The sequence below is a fragment of the Nematostella vectensis genome, chromosome 14 (assembly GCF_932526225.1).
Source record: "Nematostella vectensis chromosome 14, jaNemVect1.1, whole genome shotgun sequence".
NCBI classification, from domain to species: Eukaryota; Metazoa; Cnidaria; class Anthozoa; order Actiniaria; family Edwardsiidae; genus Nematostella; species Nematostella vectensis.
In genome coordinates, this window is record NC_064047.1 from 10,183,143 (window position 1) to 10,207,197 (window position 24,055).

The following is a 24,055-nucleotide window of genomic DNA, read 5'->3' on the forward strand; positions in this document are numbered from 1 at the left end:
TGATGTAGCCCATATATATAAAAAAATATATTTTTGCCATCTTGTCGGATGATTGAATTTTTTTTATACATTTAAAGAAAATTGCCCTGCCTTTTTTTACAAATTACAATGACGTTACACAATCACGCAAGCTGGTGAACAGGACTAATTTTGAGTCGAGGAAAAAACTTTAGATTTTTCTATTCCAACTAATGGTTAGATAAAGGGAACCCTGAATGGAAGATTTTATCATTGTTCGTAATCGCTTTTGATTGCGTGACCGATTAAAATAGGATTAATTTATTCACCATTTCATGTAACCACGCAGAATGTGCATTCTCCCGGGAGCTAACATGTAAATTCACGTTTGTTGTAGCTTTAAAACTTACGTGGCTTTGTTACGGTCTGGAGATCACCACTACAAGCCAGGCCCTATGGCATTCGCAAAGCTTTTACACCTGGTTTTTATACGATTTATTTTTGTGGAATGTTGTTTGGCTGAACTAAGCGCTGATCCCGCTACATGGCCGGGACATTTAGAACCCTTGGGAGCTAAAAATCCCAAAATATCGCTCGAAAGTTTGGAAACTTTTCCAGAACCTAAGGAATTCTTTGAGAAATATGCGAGCAAAAAACAGCCTGTGTTATTTAAAGGTGGTGCGAAATTATCACCAGCGTTTGAAAAGTGGACAGACGAGTATTTCCTCTCCTTGCCAGAAGCAAAGGAAACCAAGGTATTCGCAGAACAAGGAAAGAAAGAAAACCGAAGCAATGCCGGAAAGGATATCTCTTTCCACGAATTTGTGAGCAACTACAAGAAAAACGATATCTACATGGTTCATGGAGTTTTGCCCTTTTTACAGTGAGTTAATTTGTTATTTTATATATGACATTTGCTGTATTATCATTTACAGGTGGCATGCAACTGGGCACGGATCATGGATAGGATATATGCTCGCGATGTTATCGCGAAACGCTATTCACATTAATCCTTGCAAATATTTAAGTATTCCGTTTAGTCTCAACCACTCAGGTTTTATCTAGTGCACAATACTGTTCCAATTTGTCTTCCTGTTTTGTGAATACTCGAGACAATTTCCCGTGGCGTCAAAACACAAGTTATAAATTACACACCGACTACACTCGAAATTAGCATTTTTGTCACTTCCTCGATAATGCCTAGCGTGAGGGTAATTTGCAGATAATGATTGGCTGTTTTGTTTAAGATGTTAGTGACTTGCTGTACGATTTATGACAGTTTGATGATAGAGATGGATAGGTCATTAGATCTTTAGGGGTGGGGGATGTACAGAGGTGTTTGTTTTGACAATGCCAATTTTTTATGGCTATTTGATTTGCAGAATTTCTATGTAAATTATTTTCACTGTGGTAAACCTTTTTTCAGGGGGTGGGGGACAATTGGACATTTTCTCCAGTGCCATAGCAGGCCTAGAAATATTGGGGGGGGGGGGGGGGGGGGGCACAATACAGAAAATATTGGGGTGCACAGCCACACCCCTCCTGGTTATTTCCCAGTGCCCCACCCCAGACATGACTGAAAAACCCTGAACATGCGCACTTCGAAGAGATGGAGAAAGAAGATACAATTTCTTACAATGGCGATCAGTTCCTTGTATTCCATACTGATTTTTTCCCTTTTCAAAACACACATAACATAAGGCCAAGAAATGCACATACCCAGATTTTGGCTTTTATAGATAATTTTTTTCTTGATCATCCTTGTGCTATGTATGACCTCAGGGATGAAAAACTCAAATTTTAATGATACTTTACAAAAACTTGCATCAATTTGAAAAAAGTCGCTTTTGATAATTTGTTTGATATTACTCACTAAGTACTTATGGGAATTTTCCATCTTATTTGACGTAAAATGAGCTGATTGGAAAGCTGGATTGGATTGGTCAAGTCATGTTTTTTATCATGTCCCCACCCTCTGTTCTCACAATGCACTTGTTTTTTTTTCTTCAGGAAAGATGTACTCTTACCTCCACCTTTACAATGTGGAGAAGTTACAAAAAAAATGCTAGTTGATACAGTAAGTGTCTTTAGTGTCACACCATAGAGACAGTAGAGGGAAGGGAGGAGTGGGAAGGTCTACAGCACTAGAACATGGCCAAAGGAATCAGCAATTAACAACTCAACACATCACATACACAGGAAACCTATATACTGAAGACCACACAAAGATACCTGACCTTGAATAGGCAGCTTGCACTTACTGATCATGACTTTTTGAGTGGTGAATTCAAGCCAAAATAAACACTGGAATAATCTTACCAGTCATGCCAGAGAATAAGTAAAAAAAAAATGAATCTTTTAATGAATGAAACTTTGGCTTGTACAAATATTGTTTTCGCTATGATTTCACCAAACGTTGCATCAGATAATTAAATACAACGATGTTATCTTTGTAGCATAGCAATAACTAACTCCCCCCCCTCACTCACACACACCTACACCACCCCATGTGACCTACAACAGCAGATATGGGGTAGTGTCCCCTAGCTGAAAGCTTTCTAGTATAGTAATAAGTACTACCCCATGGGATAAACAGCAGATACATGGGGTAGCGTACCCGATCTGAGAGCTATCTATCATAGCAATCACTTTTTGTTTCCTAGGTTATGTGGTTCAGTAGTGGTGGTACAAAATCAGTACTCCATAATGATGACGTTGACAACATCAACTGTTTATTCAGTGGAACAAAGGAGCTTTTATTTATTGACTACAAGTACAAAAACAAGGTTAGAATAATCATTTACCCTTTAGGGGTGAGACATCATTTGATATCTAAGGGGGGCATGGTATCACTTTTTTTTGGTTTTCTCCAGGGGAGTTTGTCAGGGAGAAGAGGCCTTGTGTAACCCCCTGTGTCATACATACCTTGTGTACCCCCCTTTGTCATACCTTGTGTACCCCCCTGTGTCATACATACCTTGTGTACCCCCCTGTGTCATACCTTGTGTACCCCCCTGTGTCATACATACCTTGTGTACCCCCTGTGTCATACCTTGTGTACCCCCCTGTCATACATACCTTGTGTACCCCCCTGTGTCATACATACCTTGTGTACCCCCTGTGTCATACCTTGTGTACCCCCCTGTGTCATACCTTGTGTACCCCCCTGTGCCATACCTTGTGTACCCCCCTGTGTCATACATACCTTGTGTACCCCCCTTTGTCATACCTTGTGTACCCCCCTGTGCCATACCTTGTGTACCCCCCTTTGTCATACCTTGTGTACCCCCCTTTGTCATACCTTGTGTACCCCCCTGTGTCATACCTTGTGTACCCCCCTGTGCCATACCTTGTGTACTCCCCTGTGTCATACATACCTTTTGTACCCCCCTGTGTCATACCTTGTGTACCCCCTTTGTCATACCTTGTGTACCCCCCTGTGTCATACATACCTTGTGTACCCCCCTGTGTCATACATACCTTGTGTACCCCCCTGTGTCATACATACCTTGTGTACCCCGTGTGTCATACCTTGTGTACCCCCCTGTGTCATACATACTTTGTGTACCCCCCTGTGTCATACATACCTTGTTTACCCCCCTGTGCCATACCTTGTGTACCCGCCTGTGTCATACCTTGTGTACCCCCCTGTGTCATACATACCTTGTGTACCCCGTGTGTCATACCTTGTGTACCCCCCTGTGTCATACCTTGTGTACCCCCCTGTGTCATACATACCTTGTGTACCCCCCTTTGTCATACCTTGTGTACCCCCCTGTGCCATACCTTGTGTACCCCCCTGTGTCATACATACCTTGTGTACCCCCTGTGTCATACCTTGTGTACCCCCCTGTGCCATACCTTGTGTACTCCCCTGTGTCATACATACCTTGTGTACCCCCCTGTGTCATACCTTGTGTACCCCCCTTTGTCATACCTTGTGTACCCCCCTGTGCCATACCTTGTGTACCCCCCTGTGTCATACATACCTTGTGTACCCCCTGTGTCATACCTTGTGTACCCCCCTGTGCCATACCTTGTGTACTCCCCTGTGTCATACATACCTTGTGTACCCCCCTGTGTCATACCTTGTGTACCCCCCTTTGTCATACCTTGTGTACCCCCCTGTGCCATACCTTGTGTACCCCCCTGTGTCATACCTTGTGTACCCCCCTTTGTCATACCTTGTGTACCCCCCTGTGTCATACATACCTTGTGTACCCCCCTGTGCCATACCTTGTGTACTCCCCTGTGTCATACATACCTTGTGTACCCCCCTGTGTCATACCTTGTGTACCCCCCTTTGTCATACCTTGTGTACCCCCCTGTGCCATACCTTGTGTACCCCCCTGTGTCATACCTTGTGTACCCCCTGTGTCATACCTTGTGTACCCCCCTGTGTCATACCTTGTGTACCCCCCTGTGTCATACCTTGTGTACCCCCTGTGTCATACCTTGTGTACCCCCCTGTGTCATACCTTGTGTACCCCCCTGTGTCATACCTTGTGTACCCCCCTTTGTCATACCTTGTGTACCCCCCTGTGCCATACCTTGTGTACTCCCCTGTCATACATACCTTGTGTACCCCCCTGTGTCATACCTTGTGTACCCCCCTGTGCCATACCTTGTGTACTCCCCTGTGTCATACATACCTTGTGTACCCCCCTGTGTCATACCTTGTGTACCCCCCTTTGTCATACCTTGTGTACCCCCCTGTGCCATACCTTGTGTACCCCCCTGTGTCATACCTTTTGTACCACCTGTGTCATACCTTGTGTACCCCCCTGTGCCATACCTTGTGTACTCCCCTGTGTCATACATACCTTGTGTACCCCCCTTTTGTCATACCTTGTGTACCCCCCTGTGCCATACCTTGTGTACCCCCCTGTGCCATACCTTGTGTACCCCCCTGTGTCATACATACCTTGTGTACCCCCCTGTGTCATACCTTGGTACCCCCCTGTGTAGCCCCTGTTTACAGCCCTGTCAGAATAGATTTTATACTGCCTCTTCTTCGTAACCTGATGCTAATGTATATCTTTTTGGTGGTTAGGTGAAAATTGACCATCCAGTCGGAGGATATTCTGGTGTTGATGTTGACAGGTAATATTCTCTTTTCCCCAAACTCTTAGTGTTGAGGCATGTACCCCCACCCCACCCCCCTTCTCTTCCAAAAATAGGTCAATTTTTTATCCAAACCCGGAGCCAGGCTCAAAGGTCACTCATAAATTATATCGTACGGGTACACGTATCATGCTGCAATAGCACAGGTATTACTCAATATGTTTCACGTGAGAAACCTTACTATACACGTTTTTAAATCTTATTGGTCCTTATCTACCTATATAAAGAGCCACACCTAAAGTTGTCATTAGCTCTTTCGCTTTATAAGCTACAAGTACTGTAAAGAAACATTTGAAAATCGGTTAAATATGCCTTTTCATGCTTGAAGTGACATTAAATATAGGATTGTTAATATCCATAACACCTGCCTTTTAATATTCATATCTTTTCTTCCCTTCAAACTATTCATCCTCTTCTCGTTCAATTTTTTTTTTGCAAAGGAATACCCTAGGCATGTTAATTTGCTCTAAGAGCACTAGATCATCACCATGTTTTCATTTTCAGAGTTGATTTTACCAAGTACCCTGGTCTCAAGGAGGTTCAGTATTTTAATGTTACCATGGAACCTGGAGACTGCCTGTTTATCCCGTATAAATGGTTGGTATTTTCTCTCAAAGAGCTAAACCCCCCCCCTCCCCCTACCACCAGTGTGTAATAAGAACATAGGAATAACATAGACAATTGAAAAAGAAAAGCATTTAAATTGAACCAATATGGTGACATCTTTTTTCCTCTCTCTTTATTATATTATTTGGATTACAAAACAATGTACAGTAATAATGCACACGTTTTCCAAATAAACCTTGGTCTATCTTTACATCCCCCCTCAACAAATTGTACAATTTCACCCCTAAACTTTTGTGTGGCCTGTAATAACCATGTTCCCACCTTTCCAGGTATCACCAAGTGCGTTCGCATGATCGTAACATTGCAGTGAATGTGTGGTGGACCCACAAGCCTGGCTATGTGCCTAATGATTGTGAAATGAGGATTGAAGCCCCTTTCACCCTAGACAAGTTTTACTTCTCTGCCTTGGCACAACAAGGGGGGTCTACCGAAGGGCCTGAGAATCTCATGTGAGTACCTTAGCAGATAGAACTACAGTAATATTCAGGGGTGGATATCCACCCCCCTTTTTGGGTAAAAAAAGGCTTATTCAAAAGTCACTTTTTTTGAAGAAAATAAATTCCTTCGCATGATTGACTTTGCTGACGCAACAAATCCAATTCAGCGTGAAGTATTTTTAGATCTATGTGACCTACCAAGAACCACTGGATCAGTTATAAGCCGTCTATCCTACCATTATCCACCCCCCATTTTGAGATCCCGGATCCACCCCTGATATTTGCCAATGGAGAGTGGTGCCCTGTGTTTGAATTGCAACTAGAGTGCTTCCTGTTCTGATGCAAAAAGATGGAATCAATTATGAGAACATATCATTGATGGCAGCAGGTGGCGTCATGGAGACAGCTACTGTATGCACAAAGTGTACAAAACGTGCTTGGACAAATAAATGTTGAAATAGAGTGAAGACTTTTGAATGAAGTTTGTGTGATGGCAGATTAAAAAAATTGTGCATTTTTGTTGTTTATTAAAAGTTTGTTGTGTTTATACATTCTCATAGGAAAATTTAAAAATACAGCGAACCTCCATATAACAGACATCATTGGGGCTGAAAAATGTGTCAGTACTGGATGTTTTTACTAGTTTGTAATTTTTTTTTAGTTTGACCAAATAATGTGAAAAAGAAAGGTCTATGGAAAGTCTCTTTGACTGTAGCTGTTGTACTTTTTATGGAAATCTGTTGAATAGAAGTTCAACTGTGTGTATGTCTGGTCTCGTATTCTTATATTAGCACTGCCTGTTGCACAACTGTGACTTGTTTGTTTTGATACTCTTTCTTTCCTTTAATTATTTCAAATAGAGAGCATTTTACCGGTTTCCTGGTCGCTGGGGACAATGGCAAGATTGATTTTCAGACCTTCAGAGATCGAGTAAAAATGGTGAGATGGTGTATGCATTCATGTTTTTTTTGTCTTCTTTTGAACAAAAGAAAAGAGAAATAATGAAACATGTACATGGGCAGATCTTGCGGTGCCCCTCTCCTCTCCCAACCTTTATTCCCAGGAATTTGACTTAGAAATATAAGAAAATCCAGGGTAGAACAAATTATCCTAATTTAAATCCAAATAATTGGTGAAGGGGATAATTTTTACCCTCCTCAACAACTCCCATCCCTTTTGAGGGGAAAATTCCTTGTACTCTTTGTATCCTTGACACCCATAATCATTCAATTTGTGCACATCTTTTGTCCCTGTCAGCCTTTCTTGACGTCTAACAATCCTTATGGACTCAACCAGAGTCGAGTACCAGATTTTGGGGCACCAATTCTTATGGAAACTAACTTTTACTTTGTTTTAGTTTTAAAAATAAAAAAAATATATACAATTATGTTACAGATAAAAAGAAATTTAATGAAGAAACTGTAAACTACAGTAAATTGTATTGTATCGTATCGTATTTACCATACCTGTGTTTGTAGGATGAAGTTATGATGGGGGACGGGAAGTACAAGTGGAATAAGCAATTTGAAGACACTACAAAGCAGGTGTGTTCCAGCTACTATATGTACAGTAAGATATTTCAGAGAAAGACAGTGGAGCTTTGGGTATATTCCGAAGGATGATTTGATAGGGTGTCAACTCTTTTTCTTTATTGGAGTGCACCTTTATTTTGTAGATCCAAATTACAGATAATTAGGTTAGGATAATGCATGAGGCGGGCAGACAGGCAAGGTGTCTGTTTCTGCGTTGTGTGAACAAGGATATAAATAAACTGAACCAAAGAGGGCTTTTTATACTACCGCACAATACCGAGTGACTCAAAGCATCCATTTCCATCGGCTAATTCAAGCAAGTAACTGAGAAACTTTCGATAAAATGCCATTAATAAAGTATCAGACTTCAATCGTGGATGGTTATTTTGAATGGTTATTTTGAATATTTGCAAATGAACCACTGTAGTTTCAATTCTAAACAATTACAAAGGAGTGGTTGATCGAGATTCTGTAAGGTTCAAAGTTTTATTATGTCTAATAAGCTGGCTGAAACTTTATGGCTGAATCTTCAGTGACCTGACAAAAAAGAATATTTTCAAACCTGTGTTGATTCACATAAGAATACGTAACACGCTACTGGCATGTCCACGAAGCATGAAAAGCGTCACGGTAACGTGACGCGTCAGGTCAAGGAGTGTGTTACATGATAAGTGATGTAATGTGACGAGGAGGTTACGTGACGCGTTAGGTCAAGAAGTGTTACATGATAAGTGATGTAATGTTACGAGGAGGTGACGTTACACGTCAGGTCAAGGAGTGTTACATTAAAAGTGAGGAGGTGTGTTTGACGTGACCGTTGCATGATACTCAATCGTTTCGTTTTTCCCCATTCAGATTTTTGAGACGTTAGATATGGATGGAGACGCTTTCCTCTCAGACCAAGACCTCAAAGCTGTTGAGGCCAAGGCAGACGAGGTAGTATTGCCATCGTCCGTCTTAGCGTGAGAGGATGTAGGGGCAGGGGTGTGTCTAGAGAACAACGCAGGGTGGGGAACAGAATAGGACGCAGGGGTGTAACTAGAGAACAACGCAGGGTTGGCTCCAGGATAGGACGCAGGGGTGTGTCTAGAGAACAACGCAGGGTGGGGTACAGAATAGGATGCAGGGGTGTGTCTAGAGAACAACGCAGGGTGGGGTACAGAATAGGATGCAGGGGTGTGTCTAGAGAACAACGCAGGGTTGGGTATGGAATAGGACGCAGGGGTGTGTCTAGAGAACAACGCAGGGTTGGGTACAGAATAGGACGCAGGGGTGTGTCTAGAGAACAACGCAGGGTTGGGTATGGAATAGGACGCAGGGGTGTGTCTAGAGAACAACGCAGGGTGGGGTACAGAATAGGATGCAGGGGTGTGTCTAGAGAACAACGCAGGGTTGGGTATGGAATAGGACGCAGGGGTGTGTCTAGAGAACAACGCAGGGTGGGGTACAGAATAGGATGCAGGGGTGTGTCTAGAGAACAACGCAGGGTGGGATACAGAATAGGATGCAGGGGTGTGTCTAGAGAACAACGCAGGGTGGGGTATGGAATAGGACGCAGGGGTGTGTCTAGAGAACAACGCAGGGTGGGGAATAGAATAAGACGCAGGGGCGTGTCTAGAGAACAACGCAGGGTGGGGTACAGAATAGGACACAGGGGTGTGTCTAGAGAACAACGCAGGGTGGGGTATGGAATAGGACGCAGGGGTGTGTCTAGAGAACAACGCAGGGTGGGGTACAGAATAGGACGCAGGGGTGTGTCTAGAGAACAACGCGGGGTGGGGTACAGAATAGGACGCAGGGATGTGTCTAGAGAACAACGCAGGGTGGGGTACAGAATAGGACGCAGGGGTGTGTCTAGAGAACAACGCGGGGTTGGGTACAGAATAGGACGCAGGGGTGTGTCTAGAGAACAACGCAGGGTGGGGTACAGAATAGGATGCAGGGGTGTGTCTAGAGAACAACGCAGGGTGGGGTATGGAATAGGACGCAGGGGTGTGTCTAGAGAACAACGCAGGGTGGGGAACAGAATAGGACGCAGGGGTGTGTCTAGAGAACAACGCAGGGTGGGGTACAGAATAGGATGCAGGGGTGTGTCTAGAGAACGACGCAGGGTGGGGTACAGAATAGGACGCGGGGGTGTGTCTAGAGAACAACGCAGGGTGGGGTACAGAATAGGATGCAGGGGTGTGTCTAGAAAACAACGCAGGGTGGGGTACAGAATAGGACGCAGGGGTGTGTCTAGAGAACAACGCAGGGTGGGGTACAGAATAGGACGCAGGGGTGTGTCTAGAGAACAACGCAGGGTGGGGTACAGAATAGGATGCAGGGGTGTGTCTAGAGAACAACGCAGGGTGGGGTATGGAATAGGACGCAGGGGTGTGTCTAGAGAACAACGCAGGGTGGGGTACAGAATAGGATGCAGGGGTGTGTCTAGAGAACAACGCAGGGTTGGGTATGAAATAGGACGCAGGGGTGTGTCTAGAGAACAACGCAGGGTGGGGTACAGAATAGGACGCAGGGGTGTGTCTAGAGAACAACGCAGGGTGGGGTATGGAATAGGACGCAGGGGTGTGTCTAGAGAACAACGCAGGGTGGGATACAGAATAGGACGCAGGGGTGTGTCTAGAGAACAACGCAGGGTGGGGTATGGAATAGGACGCAGGGGTGTGTCTAGAGAACAATGCAGGGTGGGGTATGGAATAGGACGCAGGGGTGTGTCTAGAGAACAACGCAGGGTTGGGTATGGAATAGGACGCAGGGGTGTGTCTAGAGAACAACGCAGGGTGGGGTACAGAATAGGATGCAGGGGTGTGTCTAGAGAACAACGCAGGGTGGGATACAGAATAGGACGCAGGGGTGTGTCTAGAGAACAACGCAGGGTGGGGTACAGAATAGGACGCAGGGGTGTGTCTAGAGAACAACGCAGGGTTGGGTATGGAATAGGACGCAGGGGTGTGTCTAGAGAACAACGCAGGGTTGGGTATGGAATAGGACGCAGGGGTGTGTCTAGAGAACAACGCGGGGTGGGGTACAGAATAGGACGCAGGGGTGTGTCTAGAGAACAACGCAGGGTGGGGTATGGAATAGGACGCAGGGGTGTGTCTAGAGAACAACGCAGGGTGGGATACAGAATAGGACGCAGGGGTGTGTCTAGAGAACAACGCAGGGTGGGGTACAGAATAGGATGCAGGGGTGTGTCTAGAGAACAACGCAGGGTGGGGTATGGAATAGGACGCAGGGGTGTGTCTAGAGAACAACGCAGGGTGGGGTACAGAATAGGACGCAGGGGTGTGTCTAGAGAACAACGCAGGGTGGGATACAGAATAGGACGCAGGGGTGTGTCTAGAGAACAACGCAGGGTGGGGTACAGAATAGGATGCAGGGTTGTGTCTAGAGAACAACGCAGGGTGGGGTACAGAATAGGACGCGGGGGCGTGTCTAGAGAACAACGCAGGGTGGGGTACAGAATAGGACGCAGGGGTGTGTCTAGAGAACAACGCAGGGTGGGGTACAGAATAGGACGCGGGGGCGTGTCTAGAGAACAACGCAGGGTGGGGTACAGAATAGGATGCAGGGGTGTGTCTAGAAAACAACGCGGGGTTGGGTACAGAATAGGACGCAGGTGTGTGTCTAGAGAACAACGCAGGGTTGGGTATGGAATAGGACGCAGGGGTGTGTCTAGAGAACAACGCAGGGTGGGGTATGGAATAGGACGCAGGGGTGTGTCTAGAGAACAACGCAGGATGGGGTGCAGAATAGGACGCAGGGATGTGTCTAGAGAACAACGCAGGGTGGGGTATGGAATAGGACGCAGGGGTGTGTCTAGAGAACAACGCAGGGTTGGGTATGGAATAGGACGCAGGGGTGTGTCTAGAGAACAACGCAGGGTGGGGAACAGAATAGGACGCAGGGGTGTGTCTAGAGAACAACGCAGGGTTGGGTATGGAATAGGACGCAGGGGTGTGTCTAGAGAACAACGCAGGGTGGGGAACAGAATAGGACGCAGGGGTGTGTCTAGAAAACGACGCGGGGTAGGGTGCAGAGCAGTGGTTCACTAACTTCACGGAACGGTTAATCTTAAAGTATAATTCTTAGTTCCAATATTAGGCTACTTGACCCATTTCGAAAATATTGCTATCCAAATACACGGTAATCACTTCCGAAAGCCACAAATTCTGGCTTTTAAAACTTAGAATTTCGTGAAAAAGACTTCTCGATGCAGAAATCACTGAACAGACCATAAGCGGTAACTCGACAGTTTTAGAATTAACCCCTCTTCCCATTTCACCCATCTCTTCGCCAACTTTTGACGTCTGAAAGTTTGTCTTAAAACTCTTAAAACTGTTCAATGATAATTCGCGGAAAGTCTTGGGCCAGGGATGTTAGGGAGGCTTATATTTTGGGCCGTGTAAAAGAAAGTATTCTAGAGGGCTTGGGAAAATGGCTATAACACAAGACATCTCTGATGTCTCAAGTGACTAAAATTTGGGGGTTTGGGAAAATGGCCATTAGGCATCTCCCCAGGACTGACGCACAAGCAATATTCCACGTAGTTGACTCTCTTTTGGCCGTGCCTTATCCTGGCATTGTCATGATTCTGAAGCCAATGTCTTGTTGCGTTCAAGGTTACCAAGAAGCTTGAAAACCTGGCCGCCGTGATTGAAGACTTGATTGAAGACCAAAACGAGGAAGCGAGAGAGCGCGAGGAAAAGGGAACCGCTGAAGGGGATGAGCCTTCAGAAGAAGAAACCGCTGGAGGGGATGAGCCCGCAGAGGAAGAAGCCGCTGAAGGGGATGAGCCCACAGAAGAGGAAGCCGCTGAAGGGGATGAGCCCACAGAAGAAGAAACCGCTAAAGAGGATGATCCCACAGAAGAGGAAACCGCTGAAGGGGATGAGCCCACAGAAGAAGAAACCGCTAAAGCGGATGAGCCCACAGAAGAGGAAACCGCTGAAGGGGATGAGCCCACAGAAGAACAAACCGCTAAAGGGGATGAGCCCACAGAAGAAAAAACCGCTGAAGGAAATGAGCTCACAGAAAAGGAAACCGCTAAGGGAGATGAGCCCGTCGCAGACACATTTAAAGATGAGCTCTAGCAACTCTAGCAATGTTATTCCGCTCACTCCCCCTCTAAGGGTAATTATGGTCATAATAGTTTGGTAACATAATAATTGTATAGTTTCATGATGTTTATAATGCTATTAAGATGCATAATTTTTATTTAATTCTGTAACAATTTTGGAAGTTTTCCAAAGACATTAAAACATCCTGTATTTGATGCTGTGGGACCAATTCCAGTTGTGATGACTGCATGATTGACGTTTTGTCTAGCATAGGCCTTGCGGACACTTCGGACGTTACCCTTCGGTTCTTGGTGTCCATCTGAGTATGGGATACTTATCTCGGAATGAAAATTATTCTGGTAATGTAAATGCCCTAAAATTTATTAATTCGACGAACAGGACTTTCATTCAAGAAATTTAAACAAAAAGTGATTAAAGTATTCCAGTAACAGCAAAAGAAAATCACGTTAACATTTTAAATATTGATTGATAAGCCCCCGTCTTTTGCTGGAAAACCCTCCGCGCACTAACATTTTCGAAAAAGTAAGCTAAACAAAAATTTTGTGTGACAAACAATGGCTTTATTCTGTAAGCTGTGGACTTATGTTTTGGAAGGCGAAGCTGTTCGGCCCAATTTAAATGTACCGATTTGGCGTGCCTCAGTGAAGAGAAAAATCACGCTAAAACCCATCGTCGAAATTATATCGCACCAGAAGTTGCTACCAAAAAAACATTCACAATATCGAGTTGAAGTTACGTGGTGCATAGCAACGCATAATACATGCATCTAAGTTATTATTAAAATAACCTTAGAAACACCTTTTCCATCGAAAAATGTTTTAGAAAAACACAAGCCCTATTGTTAGGATGCAAGTTGTTATTCTGCATTTAATAAATATATGGATATTATTATGGGATAAAATTTAAATTACAATGGATAACAATTTTTAATATATTATATTTTCCTTGGGGAAACTTCTTACCAGTAAACAAACAAAATTCCCCCTAAATAAATTGCCGATCTCATGCAAATTGAAACATTTGATACATCGAAATACTTATTTACGAATTTCATTGTTCAGAAGCTTTAATATCAAAATAAGATTTTGATTTTCTATCGAAGTTGAGCAAAACCTTTGTAAGTTGTTTTCAAACCGTTGTGTGATTTGGTTTGTAAATCTGTCAAACTGCAGAAATTTCTTGTTCCTCTTGCTCTCTGAATTTGACAATAATTTCCAACATGTCCATTATTTTGTCAGGGTGAACATTTAAGCGAATTAGTTCCAGTACGTTCTCTAGAACATCCCTATCCATTCCAACTCCGCCGAGATTAGCAAGCTGATGAAGATTCTCATCGATTTCGACTTCTTCGTCTGCCTCAATTCGAGCGCTTTCAGTCGTAAAAGCTGTAAGATTCAACTTTAAGGTCCTTGCTTCTGCTTTGAGCGTTTTTAACTTGTCAACTTTGTTCTCTCTTTGAGCTGAAGTATCGTCTTTTTTCTTCTGTCCCATCTCAGGAGAATTCATCGCGTTAAATTGTTACCGGACCTCTTCAAAACAAACAACGATCTTTAAGTGTGAATATGAATAAAAGTCCTGCATTCAATTAGAAATTGGATCATTCAATTCGTAATGGCGATAACTACCACGTTGCTTGGCTACAGTTACGCGAAATGTCCCTACATCTATAGCGTTTTAGTTCTTGCTCTGAAATTAGCGAAATAGTCGAAATATTTCTTTAGTTCTAGAGTTGTTTGCATTGTTCGTAGACAGGTTGATCTGTCAGAAACAAACCAAAACTAATCCAAAATAGGATGGTAAATATTTAATGTTTGCATTGGAGATAAAAAGATCTAAGGGGGAATCGTTTTTGGCTCACAATTGTGACACGATTCTTTATTTTCTTCGAAAATTTAGCCAATGTTTTTAAATGTCTTAGCAGACGGGATTCGCCAGAGACGAATTCTGAGCCCAGGTTCTAAGCATTCAAATGTGGAAGAGTGCGAGGGAGTCTAGGGGCGAATCTTTTTTTTTTCTTCTTCTTATTGAAGAAAGGTTTGGATACCTGTTTTCATGAACAGGTATTTAGGTAGCCGTGTCTGAAACTGGATATTTTTTTTTAATATAAAAGAGTATAAAGATAGGAGACTTAATGCAATGAACAACAGCAACTCGAATTTTGGAAAGAAAAAGAAACGGAGAAAGAATGAAGAGATGAGAAAAATGGGAGAAAAAGGAAATAAAATAAGAATGATGTTGGCGGAAGAAAAAGAAAAAGAAGGTTGGGAAGAAAGAATGATGAACTTAAAATTTGTAAAAGAAAAAGAATTAAAATAAACAAGAGGAAAACAAGTAATTAAATGAAAGGATAGGAGACGTTTAGAGTAGAAAATCAAGATGGAAATAAGATAAAAGATAAAATAAAAGCTTTAAAAATACAGTTAAAAGATAGTAAAATAAAAAGATATCCGAGAGAATTTTGAAATAAGATTGAAAAGAAATGTAGAGAGAATGACAAGAAAAAAACCTTGGAAATGGAGTTGACAGAAATGATCATGAAAGGAGAACGAAAGAGATATCGTTAAAGAGAAAAATACTTCGATCAAGTCAAACAATTGTTAATAACAAGCTCTCTACACTGTCAAGATGACCGCGTTGCACCGCATGTATCCGAGCGCTAGAAGACTTCTATCAAGATCCTTTTCACGTCATTACCTATCAGCCACCATCATTCAGACTTGAGCCTCGCCAAACCCTCCAATCAGCGCTTTGAAAGCTGTTCGCGTTTCACCGATAAACATCAGCGATTTGATTTCTTCACCATAGCTCTGGGAGTGGGTTTGTTGATTTCGAGTTCCTTTGCTTTGAATATTTAGCGGATTTCTTAACAGTTTTCCCCTTCATAAATGCATAAACTGGCGTGCTGCTGGGATATTTTGTTAACTTGATTGCGATATTGTGTGATATTAATTGAATTATGCGAGGTTTTGTGTGTGTTTTGTTCAATGACAGGTGTGGAAGGTATCGAATCTCTTGCATTATGAACTTAACCAAAAAGTCATTACTTAGATCGCCATTCAAGGTTTATTTCTTTTCTTTGACGGTTTATCTTTGGCTTCCCCTAATTACGCCTAATTGTCTCATTATTAACAACTTCTAAATACCTAAAATGACTACCTCTAGTATCCTTTTTCACAAAGGAAAATACTGCTATTTACAATAAGCGACAAACACCAAAAGATCTCTATGCCACTTTAGCGATTGTGCATAATAATCAAAAGCCGAATTGTTCTGTAAATATTCAAAAGAAAATCTCTAAGATTCACTTTATGCATCTGATTCCTTACTGCGGGTTTTACATTAATATAATTAGCACAAAATCTCTATGTTTCTACATATACATTGATATTTTACAAAACGCGTTTTACGGAAGTGCACGCGGGGCGTATTTGGTCCTTACTCGGTTTTAAATCCCATAAAATTGTGAATGTTCAAGGATGTTTTCACGCGTTTTTCGCGCTGCCTTCTATTGCAGAACCACACACGGACGACTTCTTTATCGAGGCGAAGCCCGTCCGCAATTCGCACAATCTCGGGGGAAGACGGTTTCGTTTGCTTCATGAAGTGATTTTCAAGCGCTTCCTTGGCGGCAAGTCCGATTGTGGTGCGTCTCTTTCGTCTTCGTTCCGCGCCAAACTTCTCACCGCATGCCCCACCACTGCGCTCTGCTTCTTCTAACCAGCGCGCCAAGATCGGCTTCAACTTACACGCGTTTTTGAAACTCAACTGCAAATTCTCAAAGCGGCAAATTGTAGTTTGACTGAAGTCCGTGCCGTGCACGGCAGCCAGCGCGGCGCCAACGTTCGTCTGGGTGAACCCAAGCTTAATCCGTCGTAGTTTGAACTGCGTTGCAAACTCTTCCAACTCCCGAAGCTTTGAGGGATCGACCCCGAAATCGAGAGGTAACGGGGGCACGGGTGGTCCTCGCTGGTCGTGACTAAGGATAGGAGTAATTGAATTCACGGAGTTCAGCCCGAATGCTGAGCTTACGTTCACGTTCATTAGTCGCGGTTCCATTTTGCCCATGTGCGTGGCGCTAGGCATTTGTGGCGGCTGTGGCCCGTACATAGACATGGCTTCGTGGTTTGGTGTTTGATACGGCTGGTAAGAGCCCTCGTTTGGATAGGAGACAGCGCATGCCATTCGCATCATGGAAGAAGACGCTGTGAACCGAGGACTAACTCAATATTATTACCGTTAAATTTGTCCTCCGGCCAAACAATAATGCTGACCTTGTTGTCGCTATGTTTTACTCTTAATGATGAGTGAAAACTCCACAAGTTTTGTTACCGATGTTTTCTCAGGAATCACCCTCTTGAAGTCTTTAAGTTTCACTTTTAGGTTGTCTTTAAATAGCGTCCATTCAGATCCAAGACCAATATAATCAATATTAACTCTAAGATTGCTGGTTAGGCACTTTCAGGTTTCTCTAAGTTTTTACTCTTCGCTGCGGTTTCTGAAACACATCTACCTTTAACCCTATGAATCTTCAACGTTATCTTCTTTTTCTTTGCTCATCAAAGGTACTTATTATTTCTCGGAACTAAAATGCAGTCTTCCTTCTTTTTGGAAGAAAGGGTATGGTGTCGGGAGTGGGATCAATTCGTGCGTTTTCTCGCGGATTCCTCTTAAACCCGTCCTATTTGGAGGCTGAGCTGATGTGAGTGACTATCGCCAAGCCTACGGCCTTTTAAAAGGTCCATCGTGATTTCAACAGCTCTGTTTATCAGTAGCCTGTGCGCTTAAGGCGTCAGAAGATAGATAACCAAACGGAACTAGCGCGGATCGCAAGCGGCCCCATCGCGATTTTGAAACGCACTAAACCCATGCTCTGATTGGCTGAGATTCCACAAGATTAAACTCCCCGATACTGTTATTTACAGCACCAAGTGAAAGTTGTTTTACATTTGAATCAATAAACTAGCGAATCGCTCCTATTATGATACGATTTTTAAAGTGCGCGCGTTTTTAACAGAGAAAATATATTTGTCTGATCTAAGCAAGCCATCTTGTCTTGTTCACTAAATTTGTTCACTTTGCACTCTGTCCGTTGCAAGATAAGCTATTTAACACTTAACAAGCCCCAGTAAATCAAGGTATTAAGCACGATTCCGACGCCCCTACGGATCAAACAGTCTCGGATGGAATTTTCTTTACAAGCGGTCTAAAGATCTAATGATCGCTTTTGGAGGAATCACGGGGATTTTGAATAGACCTGAGCTCTCCAACTGTCTGCATATGAACCTTTCTCATGCCTTAGATTGATGATAAGGACCTCAAAAGGATACCTTAACACGTCGCCAACAAATGCCTAATTCACTCCTAAACAATAGCCAATCATTGGATTGGTGTGAGAATGCAACAGAAGTGTCCTCCGACCAAAAACAAACTGCGAGACAAGATGGCTGCCTGAATGGGCCCATACGTCCTTAGCGCGTTTTACTAGCTTCCTCGCAATAGCCTCAAACCAATATTGAGGGCTTTAGTAGTACTTTCATGTCTCTTTTATCTGTGCTCACTCATCAGGTTTGGCGCTCTTGGTAGTAAGTGTCATTTGTACCGTGATTTCACTTGATACGTGCAATTTGTTCCGCCTTTTGGGGAACTGCGAAATTTTAGGGTTTCACTTAGTTTGTCTGTCTTAGGGTTTCATTCAGAATCTGTTTTTTGCCTTGACTGGCATGTATAAACTTGATTTTCTAAGCCAATTATTTACGTAATTAATTTTTATATGTTAGATTCTCAGTATTATAAATTTTTTTACAAAATTATATTATTTTCTTGTGCATCAATTTTATGTATGAATATTTTTGAAAAAAGACATGTCATCGTGTATGTCTGTTTAAATGAGTATTTGAATTGAAATTAAAACTTAAAACAGTTGATTTTGTTTTCAAATATTTTATACCTGATTATTGCATTTTTGTTCAGTTTTATGAAGTATTAATTATGTGTTTTAGGGAATGAATTTCACGGTTATTGATTTCTACACGAGCAATATTTTTAAGCGAGTCCACTTTAGACGTGTTGCAATAATCAACTAAAATTCATCAAATTCATGTCCCGTGTAATTTCTACACTAACCAGAAAAGTTAATCAAAACCTAATCAGAGCTTTGGAAACTTAAACAGAATTGTAAGGAGGATAATAAATTATTTTATTGTCACGAAAAAGGATGCCTCGGGCGATATTTGCCCACTTGAACAAAATGAAGACTCGATCTAGTGCTATCTGTTTTCAGTATGAAAAAATATTTTTTAAACATCATCTATCGAGGTTTTCGTAGTTCGTCGCAAACATAGAGATGTTTTTCCCCTTCTTTAGAACTTTGAAACCTAGTTCCACAAATGCGCTTTAAAAACCGTGACAAAATTATAAATAAAACTCTGAAGTCTGTCTTTTTTTAGTTCATAGAATATATCATTTCAAACATTCTTTTACCGAGAGAATCATGCAGAAAACGCCCATTTTCTCGTTTGCTTTATTTTTGTGCAGTCTAGTATAGTCTTCAACTATATCGCTATAATCTATTGACTATTTCAAACAAAGCCGTTGTTGTGTTCATGGCTATATCGATACTACATGGTTGGATTTCAGTATCGGAAGTAATTTCATGCCTCATATATCTTATTTTAGTTCCCAATTCTCGATATAGAGATTGCAATGATAAAAATATAGATCCCTGCAGATTTTCTCAAAGGGCTGGCCTTAGTTTAGGGAAATAATTACCTGCTTTGTGTATTACAGAAAAAAAAATGTAATAATAAAAATCTTCGTTTCCCATTTTTCTACGATGGAAAAAACAACTGTCGTAGATTTAACCATATTTCATACCCAATAGTTTACCTATTTATTTAAAGCTTTCATATGTCACTTTACTTGATAATGAGATCGAATTCCATTTTCTAGAAGTATAAAGTTTTTCCTTGAGAAGAATTGCAAAAAGAAAAAAAAAATGGTAACAATTTAACAATTGTTTACGACTCTTATTATCTAATGAGGCTATGTTTTTTTGTAATCCACTCGCAAAATCGCAGTCTTTGAGAAACCCAGTAACTAATTTTGTCGGCGCGATTTCTTTCAATTGCATCCAATTCTTATTTGTAAGGGTATCAATGGTCACAAACCCTTTTTATTTTGCTCATTACTGTCTTTGATTACCGCGTCCCGCTATAATCCTTCTTTGCTTTTCTTCGTCGCGTTCATATTGATTTTTGTCAAACTAATCGGTGTATTTGGTACCCAAATTAACTACAACAAAAAAGTAACAAATGTTACTTTAAAACTGCTTCGGTTGATACATTTAAATAGATATAGACATTTCAGGGGTAAAAGAAAATTTGGAGTTTTCGCACTTACCATCCTTTTTTATCTTGTGTTTACCGATCCTCTTAAATAAATCTCAAAGAAGAGCACCGAGCTCTTTTTTAAAGCTACACTGTTGTACAAATGAATTCATTTTATTGTGTTATATATAAGCAAACTTGTATTTCATGAACATAAATCAAGTTATAATAAATATTCCATTTAAGTACTGTCGTAAACGCAATACAGAAGACTTGGTAAGCAAAATACCAGCGGCAAAACGGAATAATAGTTAAGGATAAAGTTTAATAGTCACATTAATAGTATTGACGTGAAAGAAAATCATTGTAATTGTAACGAATTGTGACGAAAATATGCATAGCTGTTTAGTAATAAAAGCAAAGCAAGAAATGAGAATTTTAATAAATGTATTATTGCTATTTTTCTAGTGTTGACTAGCAAGCGTAAAAAGAGAGAAATTCCAAACTTAAAAGACAAATGTCAACCGTTAAAAGACAAAATTCAACCTACTTTAAATGATTTCCTTCACATTCCACTCTCACAAATATCAATTTTAGAGAAATCCTGTAATCAAGGATACTTCCATTGAATCTTTTAATAAGCTTAAAGATATATGAAATCAGGTTATACGATTTGGTGGGAATTTTAGTTTATGTCAGCCTTTCTATTTAAATGCATTTTTGTTACACTTGGAGTTCGATGGGAGAAACATGTTATAAAAAATACGGAAAAATGTGTAGTCGGCCATCATGTTACCATTTCTTATGTCAGTTTTATTTTTAACTTTGAAGATTATAACTGTGCGGGCTTGTACTATTTTCTTATTTAGTTATCGATTATTTTCTTGTCTACCTTGTTAGCAATATTGGTTATTTGACACTTAAAAAGGTCGTCCAAAGGCTTCAAACTTTTAAAGCCTGTATTTCTTGTTTTTTTTTTATACACAGCAAATAGCTAATAAACACGCCCTGAAAGATAACCTCCTTTGTTTACAAAATGCATTGAAAAGTAAATGTGAAATAAATTGACAAACTTGGTGCCCAACGCTCTTTCAGCCGTGCTTTAACTTATCAGATAACAATCGCTCTAAATAAACAGTTTTCTTTATAAATGGTGAAATTATAGCATTAAGAGATACACCGACAAACAAAGGCCGCACTGATAACGGTTGTAATGCATACCCTAACTTTTACATTATTCTTTAAGGGTACGAATAAATGCAAGATGCAAGATGAAGAAGATGAATAATTTCGTTTCTTATCAAGAAATGTTGGTTTTCCGGCGAACTTCTCGTCGCTTACATATCCTGGGATGCTTTGAATATTTGGTGACTTGTCGTTTATGGTTTTTTTTTACATTGAAAATGAGCAAAACGGTGATAGAGTTTGTCCATAAAACATTGACGTCGGCACTTTTATAAAAATTACCCCGGAAAACTACAATGAGCCAACTAAAATTGATCATTATTACCTTGGAAAAAAGCATATTTTAACAACCACACACATAATAGGTTGTCCCTAACAGAATTGTAAACACTTTTTAAATGTACATCATAAAAGTATGAAATATATTTTTCTGTTACTTTAAAAAAAAAACGCTCCATTATCCATTCTTTTTTTGTTTCCTTTTTCAGTAATCACTAAGTAATCGAGTAAAGACTGCAATATATTAGCCTTTTTTCTTCAGAGAGGGAATAAAACACGCTTTCATCTTGGCTACCGAACTGAGGCTAATCTATTATGCAAGATTGTGTAACTATAGTAACAAGAACTAGCGCCAGCCTTGCACGATATACTACAAAGACAATGCGTCTTTGCTAATGATGACGGCGAGTGTACACAGGGTACACAATCCAATTCGCAAATGACGAGGGAGGGGGTGGGGGGTGGGGTGGAGTGAGGTGTAGCAGAGGGGTACCTGGCGAACATACCAGCACGACATTAGTCCTTTTTATTCGTTTGTTTTCTTTTTTTTCTTGTCTTCTGCACCAAGCAAATAAAAATATTATCATTTATACTAAGTAAATCGTGATCTTGACTAAAAACCAATACTGAAAATGCTCGTGAAGATCCTGAAAGATGTCAACAATGAAACTAGAAATAATACTGTCTAACTAGGTGGTCTGCGTAGGCGTGGCGGATAATCAGGGAAATTTATCAAATTAAGGTAAAGTTACATCGTTTTTCTATCCTCGTCCCCAGGCTGTTGTCAGCTCCATGATTCTTTGCGCGCAGACTTGCACTTTCCAATATGGCGGACGCTTCATACTGACTTCTCGGGAGTGAGAGCTGAAAGGGCCTGTGACGTCATAGCCATACAGAGTGTGATAGGCCCGCCGAGAAGCCTAGGGACTAGGCTATTGAATGTTATAGGCCTTTGTCGAGCATTAGACCCTTATCTTTTGCTCGGACGAAGGGCTAACGAGACTACTCTGTATTCACCGAGGCGTACGACTATTTCAACCTTGTGTTGGTTATAGGCCTAAAGGCATTGATTTGCTAGGTTTCATTTTTCATATGCAGGCCTAATTGCTTAAACCTATTTTTTGGTCTAATTGCTCGGATCCAGGAGGCGCGCAGGGGCTGTACCTGCGGTATAAAAGGCCGTGCCCGTCGTCAGATGGCGACTCACTCAAACCGTCAAGTAGCGCAGAGCTCTACCAACTTTCTTTCCAATGTATCGTAAACACTAAAAATTTTTTGAAGAAATAATAGAAACATAATAAATTGAATACCATACACACCTCCTACAAACCATCCTCCCTATAATATAAATAAATTTATTTCAAATTTTTGCGCGGGCAAAAAAATGCCGGCGTCTTTGCAAGTTTTTGACAACGCCTTAGTCACCTTGACCTAAATAATGCTCACGATTTCCTGCAGAGAGACTTGAAATCAAAATTTGCTGAACGAAGACTTGCTCTTGCTTTCTAGCTCGTCTTTTTTCGTTTTCTTCCCGCTTCTTTTGGGGCAAAAACCTATCATATGGATTCATCTTTTGACGAAGTACTCTGGTAAACAACAACAGCCAGCTCTTGTGTCAAAACTGTAAGGAATAAAGATTGCAGAGTTCAGGTCTACTCTGGTCTACTGACAACTTAAGCCATTTTGCCCACGGGCACGCGCCATTTTAAACCTGGGGGAGACCTATAAAACGTTACCCCATTTCCAAGATGGCTGCCAGCAAATGTAGTAAACACGAATTCCTGCAAGTGTACGTGGAAATTCTCGACTTACAAAGAGCATAAAGTGGGAGTCTCAAGATTTTAAACCTTTTCTCAAGACTAATTTTCTTGAAAATATCCAATAATTTAATGTATTCTCCCGCATTAGCTATCTTGATACTTCTGATACATTCACTTCTCAAGATGTTTCCTAAAGCGATAATTAGAGCGAAAAAAGGGTAGGCCTAATAACGAAATGATCGAGCGAGCTAAAAAAACGACAGTTTGTGTGTCTCAGTCCAGCAAGAATTTTCTCATCCTAGCAAAATGCCAAGTGCGAAAAAGCATCCATTTCCATCGGCTGATTTGGGGAAGCCAATGCGATATTTTCGATTCAATTTGGTAAATAAAGTACTCAACTTTATTTTTAGATGGTTATTTCGAGATTTTAGCCATTATGTGCTTCCAACAAACTGCAGTCAAAGCATTCAGAGGCTGAATGAGGACGTGGCCCCTCATACCGCATCCCCGTGAGGTTTTCATAGCTCCCGCTTTTGGGTTTGAAATTGGCATTAATGCGGTCAGACTTTTGAGAATATTGCACGATCCTCTGTCATCCTCGATCTGAAATAGGATCAGTCGTCGCGTGGCACTGAGCGACATAACAATATGTTTGGAAATCATCTTTAGACTACCATGATAAAGAATTTTTTTTATCCTCATCATATATATAAAACTACGTACATAAAAATGAGTAAACATTTG

At 41.4% G+C, this 24,055-nt stretch overlaps 2 protein-coding genes across 2 annotated transcripts; one reads left to right on the forward strand and one right to left on the reverse strand.

The window, feature by feature from the left end:
* The first annotated feature begins 322 nt into the window (after positions 1–322).
* Positions 323–12,956, forward strand: LOC5510344. Its single transcript, XM_001630751.3, has 10 exons — positions 323–841; positions 1,969–2,035; positions 2,622–2,744; positions 5,012–5,061; positions 5,587–5,679; positions 5,979–6,158; positions 7,007–7,085; positions 7,625–7,690; positions 8,534–8,614; positions 12,304–12,956. The coding sequence occupies exons 1-10, from the start codon at positions 414–416 to the stop codon at positions 12,772–12,774; spliced, it is 1,638 nt and encodes a 545-aa protein (XP_001630801.3). The 5' UTR covers positions 323–413; the 3' UTR covers positions 12,775–12,956.
* Positions 12,957–15,806: 2,850 nt separating this feature from the next.
* Positions 15,807–17,688, reverse strand: LOC5510345 (pituitary-specific positive transcription factor 1). The gene has a single exon (XM_032379457.2). The coding sequence runs from the start codon at positions 16,951–16,953 to the stop codon at positions 16,198–16,200; it is 756 nt and encodes a 251-aa protein (XP_032235348.1). The 5' UTR covers positions 16,954–17,688; the 3' UTR covers positions 15,807–16,197.
* Between the last annotated feature and the right edge of the window lie 6,367 nt (positions 17,689–24,055).